Below are 12,617 nucleotides of genomic sequence, written 5' to 3' on the forward strand. Positions count from 1 at the left end.
GCTCTTCAGAGATGTTAAGAATTTGGTTCTAGCACAGCATTGTAAGTTATTGTAAGCAGGGGAGAGAGCCTGCAAAAATTCAAAATCATGCATTTTGCATAAGACTAGAAGTATTTAGAATATTATAGTCCTATCTTTAAATTTATAGAACCTTTTCTTTGCAAATGATTTTTTTCTTTCACTAGCAGATTTGGTTTGGAATCAAGGTGCCTGGACTCTTCATGCACTATTATACACAGAAGTCTTTATTCAGGGCATAGGAAGAAAATGCCATCCATTGAACATGAATGGAAACATGACCATATAATCTTGTAGAAGAAAAGATTAAACTTATGATGAGTGATGTCTTGAAAGTCATATGGAATGTTACTAGCTATTGTCATAAAAAGAAAGATATATATAACCTTTGTCCTTATTTCCTGGCATGGTGTTTCAAACCCCTTGCAATATCAAGAAATTTTGAGGCTATCATGCCTACACATTGGAAACTGTAAAAAATCTGAATGGTGGGGTTCAGAGAGCTTCCAGATTGAAGAACACAAGAGAGTGCTGCACCATGGTGTGCCCGATGAGGGCATAGAACTTCTATACCACTTCTGATGCTTTATCCTAGGTACCTCCTTGTCTGTTTTTTGCTGCTAGAATGACACTACTGACTGGGAAATTTACAAAAAACTACAAGTTTATTTGGCTGCTGGTTCAAAGGGCTGAGAAGGTCAAGACTATAGTGCTGGCATCTGGTTAGCATCTTCATGCTGTGCCATAACATAATGAAAGGGCAGGTGAGTACACAGAAGACAAGAGAGGAAGTTGGGCTGAATTCATCCTTTAAGCAGGAACCCACTTCTGAGATCATAAACACACTGCTGTGGTAATGGCATTTCTTCATTTATAAGGACAGAGCCTGGGCTGGGGTTGTGGCTCAGAGGTAGAGCACTTGCGTAGCATGCATGAGGCACTGGGTTTGATCCTCAGCACCACATAAAGTAAAAAAAGGTATTGTGTCCACCTATAAGTAAGAAATAAATATATTTTTTTAAAAGGACAGAGCCCTCATAACCAAATCATTTCTTAAAGGTCCTACCTCTACAATACTGTTAAATGGCAACTAAATTTCCACATGAGTTTTTGAGGGGACATTAAAACCGGAGAGAATGGAGGAGACCAAGGTAAGCCTGAAATAAGGCACTGGTGAGGAGTCGGTGAATCAGGTTTGGACTTTGTATGTTCATATATATTATAAAAACACAATTATGGAAGTCTAATGCTTGAGATATTATTTAGACATGTTAACATGAGCATGACAGTTATTTTTTCTCTCTTGTGTTTTAAATTCAAAGAAAGAATTGTTGAAAAAAGGTGAATTCATCTGGGTACAGTGGTACACTGTATAATACCAGTGGCTCAGGAGGCTGAAGCAGGAGGATTGCAAGTTCAAAGCCAGCCTCAGCAACTTAGTGAGGTCCTAAGCAACTTAGTGAGACCCTGTCTCAAATGAAAAATAAAGGCTGGGGATGTGGCGCCCCTGAGTTTGATCCCTAGTACCAAAAAAAAAAAAAAAAGGAGTGGGGTTGGGGATATAGCTTAGTGGTAGAAAAAATATTGCTATAATTATATTGTCATAATAAAGACTGCTGCTTTTAATTATATATATTTTTTGATGTGCTGGGGTGTTAATCCAGGACCTCCTGCATGCTAGGTTTGCTCATACTCCACCACTGAGTTACATTCTCCACCCCCACCCAAAACATTTTTGATGTGTATAAAAAGTTTTAAGAAGAGCCTTTGGTCTTATAATTCTAGGTTCTCTACAGAATGTCCTAAATCTTCAAAGTCTATTGTTTTCCAAGAGCATGACATGCTTGTTAATCATCCTCGTGGGAGAGTTATCTATCAGAGGGGCATGTGTCTCCTTGTTTTCTTACATAGGCCCACTGGATCTAATGAAGGGTTAGAAAATGATTGCATATTTGCATATGATTTTCACAATCATTTACCTAAAGATGCATTCTTGATATGTTCTTGTGAGAAAAGGGTCTGAGATTAAATATTTGTAAAGAATAATGGAACTACATTTACTGCTTGCAGATTCATGATATAAACAGGAAATCATGAAGGAAATAAAGCTTAACATTTATCAAATTTCCCTGATTAAAGAAACATTTGTTTTTGTGTAAAACTCAGGAAAATGCTGACCTAGATTAAACTGGAGGTCAATAGAAGAAGACTTCCTTAGTGTCATCAAAAAATTGCTCTACTTAGTGAATAACATAATTTTTTTTTAGTGGATCACAGAATTTTAATGGAGAAATCATACTATTTCAACAAATTGATTAGCTTTTTGATTCAGGAAGAGGCTCACTTCTACACAGAACATCTCATCTTTAAGAACCATCATTTAAAAAAATTATTTTGAAGTAGCTTCATATTTATAAAAACTTGAAAAAAGTAAGATAGACTTTTATATAAACTTCCCCCAGATTCCCAAAATGTTAACAATTTACTACATTTCCTTCCTTTTTTTCTTTTTTAATTTCTTTCTAGTGGATGATTTTTAATAATTAATCAACAATATTATATCACACTAATTTTATATTCAGCACAATATAACTTTGCTGTTAAGATAACTGAGAAATAGCATAGAAAAAACATTCAGAAAAAAGATGTTTTTGTCATCTTTTTATGAACATGTATTAATTGTGCCTATTAATTGAATCATTGTGCTATCTCAACACACATTGTGCTATCTCAACATGCAGCATATAGCATGCTCTAATCAAATCAGGATAATTAGCATTTAACTCTTACACCACATGTTATCATTATCCTTCTCTTTCTCTGTACATATTTGAATATACAAATGCACACATATATCTTGTTCCCTGAACCATTAAGTTGCTGTCAGGATGCCCCACGACATCCAAATACTTGCAGTATTGTTAAACACAAGAATACTCTAGTATATAACCATAGTAGAAATATCAAGAAGCTAAAACACTATTATTCAATCTATGTACCTTATTGGCATTTTCCCCATTGTGTCAAAATGTCTTTATAACAATAATATATATGTATATATGTACATATATAAGTACTATGTAAATACCCTGTTTCTCATCAAACCTTTACATCTAGTTTTAGCATTCATTGATGATTCTCACCCGAGACAATTCACTATGCTTATTGCCAGGTGGTGATTTTCTAAATCTGTCTATCTCCATCTCTCTCTGTCTCTCTCTCTCTCTCTCTGTGTGTGTGTGTGTGTGTGTGTGTGTGTGTGTGTGTGTGTATATATATAATACATAATGGCTCAGAATATGATTTGGAATCATTTGCTGCATTTAGTGGTCATGTCTCTTTAGTCTCCTTTATTCTGGAATAGTTCCTTGGTCTTTATTTTTCTTAACCTTACATTTTTTTGAATATAGGCCATTTTGTATAGTCTTCCAATTTGGATTTGTCTGTTCCATGATTAGATTAAGGTTATCCATTTTTAGCAGGAACTAAATACATGTGTGCCCTTTTCAGAAGGCATCTGATGTCTGTTTTCTCTCATTGTAATGTTAAGTTTGATCACTGATTTAAAGTGGTGTCTGCCAGGTTTCTCTATTGTAGAGTTATACATTTTTTTTTCCTTTGGGGAGTATCTTACATACATTGAGACTATGTAAATACCCCATTTCTTATCAAATGTTCACTTACTAAGTGTTTTAGCATTCATTGATGAGTCCCACCCAAGACAATTCACTATGGTCATTGTCAGGTGGTGATTTTCTAAACAAAGAGTAGATATCAATGACATCTGACATAATGCCAAATGGTATTAGCTGTTATTTTTATGACATTTGACATAATGTCAAATGAATTAGCTGTTATTCATTCTCTTACTTATAATTGTATGGACTCATGATTATTCTATGGGTTATAATTCTTCATAATGATTCACTTTGGTGCTCAAGTTGTCCCAGAATCTGGCTGTGGGCTTTAGACATTTCCCCATCATTCTTTAAGTACTTCCTTACTTTCTGGCAGAGCAAGAAAGTTTTGGCTAATTTGTGCTTTCCCTATTCCAGCCCATTCCAGCCCATAAATCAGACCTTTTTCCTTAAAAAGTCCTTATTATTATTATTATTTTTTAACTGGGAATTGAACACAGGGGCACTTAACAACTGAGCCACATCCCCAGCCCTTTTAAAATATTTTCTTTAGAGACAGGGTGTCACTATGTTGCTTAAGACCTGGCTAAGCTGCTGAGGTTGGCTTTGAATTCACAATCCCCCTGCCTCAGCCTCCCAAGCTTCTGGGATTTTTAAATAGAACATTTAGACTCCAAGATCTGAGTACTAGGTATTGCATATAAGTTACTGTTGGGCAGTAACTGTTTTTAGACCCTCTCAAAGAACAGAAGTAGAAAATACATGATGAGTATATGTTTATTTATACATTTATAAATATTTCTGTTTATAAACTATATAGGCTTATTGTATTTGCCTATTGTATAAAAAACAGTTCATAGGCATTCTTCCATTTTCAATATTATATCACAGGAAACAGTTTTAAATTACAGTCTTGAAACTACATAAGGCACATAGGCTTAAAGTCATTGAATTCTTCAAGCTATAGAACAGGAGCTAGAAGTTTCTACCGGAATTGTATAATGCCAGTCACCTGCCTATCTGCTTACTAACTCAAGTTACTGGGCACTTTCTATGTGTGGATACTTGGTTAGGAGTATGAAATGAAAGTGATTTTGTCTCTCTTCTCAAGCAGCTTAATCTATTAGGGGGACAGAAGAACATATCAATCACAATGCAGTGAAGTTCAAGGTATGAACAGTTTTCTATGGGAAAAGACAACCTGAGTGAAATCGAATTCCAAAAAAGGAAATAAAAATAGGCTGCTCATGCATTGCAAGAGTTTGTAGTTTTTTTTGCACAAAATAGTGTACTTTGCTTCTGAGCAAAAACATTTTAATGAGAGCTCTGATTTATCTAGAAGGGTTGAGTTCATCAAAACACTGCTCAGCCATGACAATACCTATGCAAGTAAGTTTCCAGGACAACAGGTTATATATATATATATATATTTTAACTGGCTTCTCTCAATGACCACAGAGGAAGAAGACAATTTCAGACTTTCATACTGCCTGTTATCCCACTATGGATCCTTCCCTTCTTTACAAATTAAATAAACTAACTTATTTGTCATTGTATCGATTGTCATCCTCTCGGGTAATAGTTTATACACACCAATTTTCTCTTATCTAAACTTACAGTATAGAGAGTTTGATGAAAAGGAATAGTGTGTGTGTGTTTGTTTGTTGGGGTATATACGTGTTTAGAATGAAAATGCTAAGAAAACAATAAGATTTAAGGAAGAAAACTATTAAGATTAAAAATAATGAGATTTAATTATTTCTGTTGTCCTGAACACAAAGCATTTTTATCAAAATTTACCACTGGTGCCTTTTATTTAAAGAAAATAATGGCCGCCTTTAATTTAAAGAAAATAATGTGGGCCATTTCCTGCTTTGTGATCCCCTAACTATTTTTTTTCCAGTTCTAAGGCTGACACTATAATCTGCTTATTTCACCAATTTAGTTCAAAAAGTTCTCAGAAAGATGCATAAGTAAAGATCACTAGTACCAGATGCTGATCTTCATGTGAGCTGCCAGGGCTCCTTCTATTGAATGGCTCCTGAGCACAGCTAGCCCCAGAGACAAGATGAGGCTGAGATCTGCACATACTTACCCTTTCCTCATTCTAGTTAGTTCATCAGCAGCCTTACTCATGAGAAGCAATAAACTTCAAATGCTAATAGGGATAGTGAATTTTTTTCTATACTTAAAAAATAGTAATTTTAGGTAACTATAAACAAAGCAAGGGTAATTGAGGTTCATATAAGATTCCACCACCTATTCTTAGCTGCCTCTGGGACTTGTGGTCACTGCAGAGTTGGATCAAAGTAAAGGGGCCAGCCTTATGTCAATAGTCAAAGTAGCGACAGCAGCAGTGTCTACAGAAAGCTTGGGTCATACACATTGGCTTACACAAGGAATGCTCAGAAAAATGAGTTGCAGTTTTGACATAGGTAATGACTAGTGAAAGCTTCTTTGAATGTGAGAATTTTCAATTACTTTATTACACATTATATTTAATATAAAGGCTTTAACCATCATAATCACCATGATACAATATGTGTGTGTGTGTGTATATATATATATATATATATATATATATATATATATATGCAAAAAAATACCCACTGAACATGCTTAAGAGGTATAATTGTGTTTTAGAAACCTATACAGCATGAAATATAATTTGACATAAAAAAACTAATCAGAAGGATGAAAAATTGTATGTTTTAATAAGAGCCTATTGCTGCTTCTGGAATAACTGTTGCATGCATGTCCCTGGTCATGTTGGACTTCTCCTTCAGTTTTGATTGGAGTAATGTGTGCTCCACAACACCAATCCTAATGTCCATCTGAACAGTTTCTTGCTTTAGTTTTGTTAAGCTCTGTTTAATCTTCACCAAAGGAGCTGTAGAGTAAAAATAGCACGGAATAAAAACGTTCATTTAGAGTATCAGTTTATTATAGTTGCATGACATTTTCCTCACTTTGTTTCAAGCCAAAAATAGGGTTAAAAACACAGCTAATAACTCACTGACATTCACACGGTTTTGCTGTGGCATTTTAAACACCTGAGGTTTTCAGAATGGGGAGGAATGCAATATATAACGTACGGTGGGTGAACTTTTTAACTTGGTAGGTGAAAAGGTGCTAAGCAGATATTTAAGAACTTGTTGAACATAATTTTATGGGTCAGAATGTTTGTCTGTAGGAAAGGGGATCTTCAGGTAAAAAGGGAAGAGAATTGCCTCTGAAGTATATATAATGAGCCCATTTAATAATTCTTTTTTTCTTTACACAAGGTATTACTATGTTAGCTCAGGCTGGACTTGAACGCCTACCTGAGCCTCCTGAGTAGCTAGATATGTGCCCCTATGCCCAGTTAATGAGCCTATTTAAACACTGCAACAAACTCCCTACATATCCCCTCATGAAAGATCACTGAGTATATATCATTAGAACTCTAGAAAGTCTTTCTAGGGCATAGAAAAGCTTTAAGTAATCATCATCAGCTCAGAATGGAGGATGATTTTTTGAAGATTATTAAAATTCTTCTCTATTTGACCCTGCCCAGTCAGGGGGAAGAATAAAAAAAAAGGTTACCACCCTCATTGCCTTAGAGTCATTTGGGCATATACAAGTACTTTTTTTTCTATGTCTCATGGAAAAATAAAACTCATTTGATGAAAATAGAATAAAACATTATTTTTTAAATTGGCATAAAAAAGTACATACTTAAATATTTCCCACTCTATTTTTGAATCAATACAATTTTAATTAAAAAGAATCCCAAATCATAGTAAAATAATGACCACTCTTCCCAGCTATTTTGTAAAAAACATAATATACTGATTATCAGACATCATTTTTGTACCATGTACTAGTTATGAAACAAGTAAGACAGTTCATTTAAAAAAACAGACACTTCTATTTATTATTACCACTTTATTAAACAGACTTCGTGAAGAACTAGCTTTCTTTTGCTTCCTTTTCTCCCTAAAATGAACATGTACTTACCACCATCAGTCATGCTGCTGCCCTTTTCTTCCATCTCTTGTTTTACCTTTTCTAATTCTTCTGTAACCTTTCATTGAAAAAAAGAATTTTCATTAACTTTCAAAATTTTAAGTGATATATTGAGAAAAATTAAATTTAGATATTAGACATAAAGAGATAACATTATTAGAAATATTTTCTTCATGATTCAAATAATAAGATCAAGTATGCAGATATATGAAGGTTTTCATTTTCCAATAATGACCATAATGTTAAACTTCACCAAATTACTTTCACCTTAACTTTGTCATGTTGTGACAATATAGAACAAAAACCAAGTTATTTTATACATTACGCCCTCAAATCATGTAATTAATTCATAGCATCTACCATACCACTCTCTTATAATTATTACTTACAATGGCATAAGCATTCTAAATAGGTTTTGGATTCTAAAAGTTTTCTAGGCATCTTTCATGATATTGTAGTTCTATAAGAGATGTGTCTTTTCTAGGACACTAAAAAAATGTTTATATCATATGTTTATATAAAAAATGTCTTCTATTACTCTACCTAAACCATGAACTTGAAACACCAAGAGACATGCTGTGCTGTCATATTGGCTCTTACATGCACTCTACATAAAGGCTATACTATTATAGCCAATATTAGCAAAATTCCAAACTAGTATTATAATATAAGTAGACAATATAATCTTTAAAACATTTTCAATTTTTCATATAATCTAGACCTAAGTCATAAATATTGTCACTTAGTAGGCTTTATTTTTATCATCCTGGTGAGTAAGAACCTTTCCTGGGAATAAAGTGCTCATCCAAGTAAAGCAAATTAATTTCTTTCAGACACGTGAAACATTACAACTGGGGATAACTACCTATTCCAAAAGAACTAAATGGTTCCCTGGACTCCCTTCAAGTGTTAATTTACCTAACATAAGTGAGCACTTTACTTCTACGTAATGTTTTATTTGCCTAGAAGCACCACAGGATTACAGTCTAAATATTTCAATGCTATATTTTGAGTATTTAAAAAAAAACTATTCCTAAATAATCTATACAAAGAAAGCTTAATTCTTTACTGTCAAAACAGTAAAGTTTATGAAATTATATTGAATTATAAATAAATATAGTCTTGGATTTTAGTCCTAAACTGGCTTCTGATCTTGTTAGTTCCCTCACCCCCCATAGGTTCTTCAGTGAAAAAAGAGAATATATACATTACTTAACTTGGAAGATCATGAAAATAAATGTAGTGATATTTGCAGATATTCTAGAAGTTCTCAAAATAAAGAGGTGGTAAACCACTTTCAATTGTAGACAGAGATATACCCAGGATCACACACAAGTTATTGACATCACTAAAAATAAAGCTTAAATCTTGCAGATTAACATTAAAATTTGCTATAGACTCCTCAGTCAGTACTTTACCTACTTTTCTATATATTATTTATAATTATTATATAAAAATGAAGATTAAGAAGTTATCAGTGTGCTAGTATGAGCAAATTTTATGTTGAATTTAACTTCAGGCGTCTTATAAAAATGAGAGAAAGAATAAATAATTGATTCATTGATAAGAAAATTAGGGCTTTTCTCTGAAACAAGATAATTTGAAGAGGAAGAAACAATTATTAAAATAAGGGGTATTCAATCATCCAATGGCTTTGAGCCACTGGGGCTCAGCTGACAGGTGAGAAGCACAGCAAGAGCACTGTGTTTACCTCAGACAGGAGCCTGGTCCTTTCAGTTACTCCACCATTTCCCTGCTGGTACCGCTCCCTTGCCTAAGGGGGAAAGAATTTTGTTTAATGACAAATCCAAAACAGAAGCAGATTACTTAAACATGACCTCTTTGTGTTTGCAATTTCTGCATATCATTTTATGACAACCCCCCTCTTTGTTTATGAATACATTTGTAAAAGTGACATTTAACTGTAGTTATTTTATGTCCTTAATAGGCACCATGTATTTAACTCAAGCACTACAAAATGATGAACTACCTTAACCTTCACATACTGACTGTGTAACTTGCATGGGCATGGTTCACAATAAAAACTGTCCTTGGCCATCCCTAAACAGTTTAGGAGAGTGGACCTTGGTCAATCAAATTTGCATGTTATGCAGAGAAATTTTGTTTTTAAAAAGAAAATCAATCAAAGTAGAGCAAACTCCAAAATTAATAAGGATTAACAAAGAGTAGGACAGTACAATCCATGGGAATACACTTTCAGAAATTAATCTAACAAATAATTATTTAATATTAAGGTTGGACAGATGCATGGTGGCTATAATCAAAGAATTTCACATCAGTTCAACAAAAATATTCATAAATATAAGTGTATATGAGGGAATGACAAATTAAACAGATAATACCATAAAAAGTAAAAGCTATTTTCTATTTGGTCTTTGAGTATAGAAGTATATCAAGTTTACTTCCACTTTTTCTCCTCCTAATTTGTCTGCTAAAAGAAAAAAAAATATGCCTTCTACTGGCATGAGCAAGTATTCTGACTAGTTTGCCTTCACATTAGGAAATAGGGTGTATAAATCCCTCAAAGAAAGTCATTATACCCCTACTTCTGGTATAAAGAACTACTGCTTTCAAAAGATAGTGTTTTTATTTTTTTTTTGGTTGAAATCTAATACTTTGAAAGAATGAAAAATTTGTCTCATTTCATTAATTAACCTGCTTGTCTCTGAACATGTCTTGCTTTCATAGTCTACACTATATTACTGCAAGCCATGATGGCAAGAATTGCCTTTTCCCTCTGACACATGTAAATGAATACTATTCTTCCTCCTACTCCTATAGTAAATTAACAACAGAGTTAGAAACAAAACAAGATGTCCTGACACTGCTCCTGTTTTAGCTTATGTTCCCCAACAACATATGTCCTAATTTATTTATTTATTTATTTATTTATTTATTGGTTGTTCACAACATTACAAAGCTCTTGACATATCATATTTCATACATTAGATTGAAGTGGGTTATGAACCCCCAATTTTACCCCAAATGCAGATTGCAGAATCACGTCGGTTACACATCCACAATTTTACATAATGCCCTATTAGTAATTGTTGTATTCTGCTACCTTTCCTATTCCCTACTATCCCCCCTCCCCTCCCCTCCCATCTTCTCTCTCTACCCCATCTACTGTAATTCATTTCTCTCCTTGTTTATTTTCCCATTCCCCTCACAACCTCTTATATGTAATTTTGTATAGCAATGAGGGTCTCCCTTCATTTCCATGCAATTTCCCTTTTCTCTCCCTTTCCCTCCCATCTCATGTCTCTGTTTAATGTTAATCTTTTCTTCCTGCTCTTCCTCCCTGCTCTGTTCATAGTTGCTCTCATTATATCAAAGAAGACATTTGGTATTTGTTTTTTAGGGATTGGCTAGCTTCACTAAGCATAATCTGCTCTAGTGCCATCCATTTCCCTGCAAATTCTATGATTTTGTCATTTTTTATTGCTGCATAGTACTCCATTGTGTATAGATGCCACATTTTTTTATCCATTCATCTATTGAAGGGCATCTGGGTTGGTTCCACAGTCTAGCTATTGTGAATTGTGCTGCTATGAACATCGATGTGGCAGTATCCCTGTAGCATGCTCTTTTAAGGTCTTCAGGGAATAGTCCGAGAAGGGCAATAGCAGGGTCAAATGGTGGAAGAAAAAGTTGGCTCCGATCTACATATTGTGGGGTCGGGCTCCAAATTCCTTAATAGGACACCCATAGCACAAGAGTTAATAACAAGAATCAACAAATCGGACTTACTTAAACTAAAAAGTTTTTCTCAGCAAGAGAAACAATAAGAGAGGTAAATAGGGAGCCTACATCCTGGGAACAAATTTTTACTCCTCACACTTCAGATAGAGCCCTAATATCCAGAGTATACAAAGAACTCAAAAAATTAGACAATAAGATAACAAATAACCCAATCAACAAATGGGCCAAGGACCTGAACAGACACTTCTCAGAGGAGGATATACAATCAATCAACAAGTACATGAAAAAATGCTCACCATCTCTAGCAGTCAGAGAAACGCAAATCAAAACCACCCTAAGATACCATCTCACTCCAGTAAGATTGGCAGCCACTATGAAGTCAAACAACAACAAGTGCTGGCGAGGATGTGGAGAAAAGGGTACACTTGTACATTGCTGGTGGGACTGCAAATTGGTGTGGCCAATTTGGAAAGCAGTTTGGAGATTCCTGGGAAAGATGGGAATGGAACCACCATTTGACCCTGCTAATTTATTTAAATCAAATGAAAAAATATGTCTAAAGACTTCTAAGAGATAACAATTTCTAATACATGTAAAATGGAGATAAGTTCTATTGCTTCTTTTGGTTTTCTAAAATGGGCAGAAAAATCAAAGTGTTGCTATTTATGAAAAACATTTCATAATTTTCCAATGAAAACTATCGTGTCAAGTTTAGAGATTAGGGTCATGAATTGGGATAAATCCTCGGAAATAATTTTTAAATTACCTCACTCAGCTGGGCTTGAGCTGCGCGATATTCTTGAACCAAATGCTCAAGTTGATTGTTGATGTACTTTTCTCGGCTGCCAATTTTTTCCAGTGTCCTACTAATTTCATTATGGAGTTTGTCCAAAAATCCCTAAAATTCCAAGGGATTTTTAGTAGATTAAAGAACTCAGAAATATTTTAAAAAACTAGTTAAAAATGAGTTAAATATCTCTCAGTCCATATGAAAAAGAAGATAGTGTGAAATTTTAATGGCAAAAAAAGTTTATGATGAGAAATACTTTTGCCACACTGCAGAATGCTACAATAAAAAAGAGCCTGGAAGGATTGATTAAATTCATTTCTCCTTATACATATCTACAATTTATATTATATTTGTAATTAGCTTTATATAAACTTTAAAATCAAGGTAGGTCAGGGAAGAACATGACTTCTCTATCACACAATTCAAAGATAACTAGAATA

At 34.0% G+C, this 12,617-nt stretch overlaps 1 protein-coding gene across 2 annotated transcripts in view; it reads right to left on the reverse strand.

Annotated features, from left to right (window-relative positions):
* Positions 1-5,073: 5,073 nt before the first annotated feature.
* The window catches only part of IFT57 (intraflagellar transport 57), a 55,866-nt gene continuing 48,322 nt past the window's right edge, over positions 5,074-12,617 (reverse strand). Inside the window, exons 8-11 of one of the 2 annotated variants that reach the window (XM_081302043.1) lie at positions 12,154-12,285; positions 9,376-9,438; positions 7,656-7,722; positions 5,074-6,546 (exon numbers count right to left, since the gene is read on the reverse strand). In XM_081302043.1, coding sequence (XP_081158169.1) covers positions 6,368-6,546; positions 7,656-7,722; positions 9,376-9,438; positions 12,154-12,285 — 441 coding nt within the window. In that variant the 3' untranslated portion in view covers positions 5,074-6,367. The remainder of the gene's footprint in view (positions 6,547-7,655; positions 7,723-9,375; positions 9,439-12,153; positions 12,286-12,617) is intronic. The other variant, XM_081302044.1, reaches the window with a different exon arrangement.

The sequence above is a fragment of the Spermophilus citellus genome (genome assembly GCF_964194105.1).
Source record: "Spermophilus citellus genome assembly, chromosome: 7".
Lineage (NCBI taxonomy): Eukaryota > Metazoa > Chordata > Mammalia > Rodentia > Sciuridae > Spermophilus > Spermophilus citellus.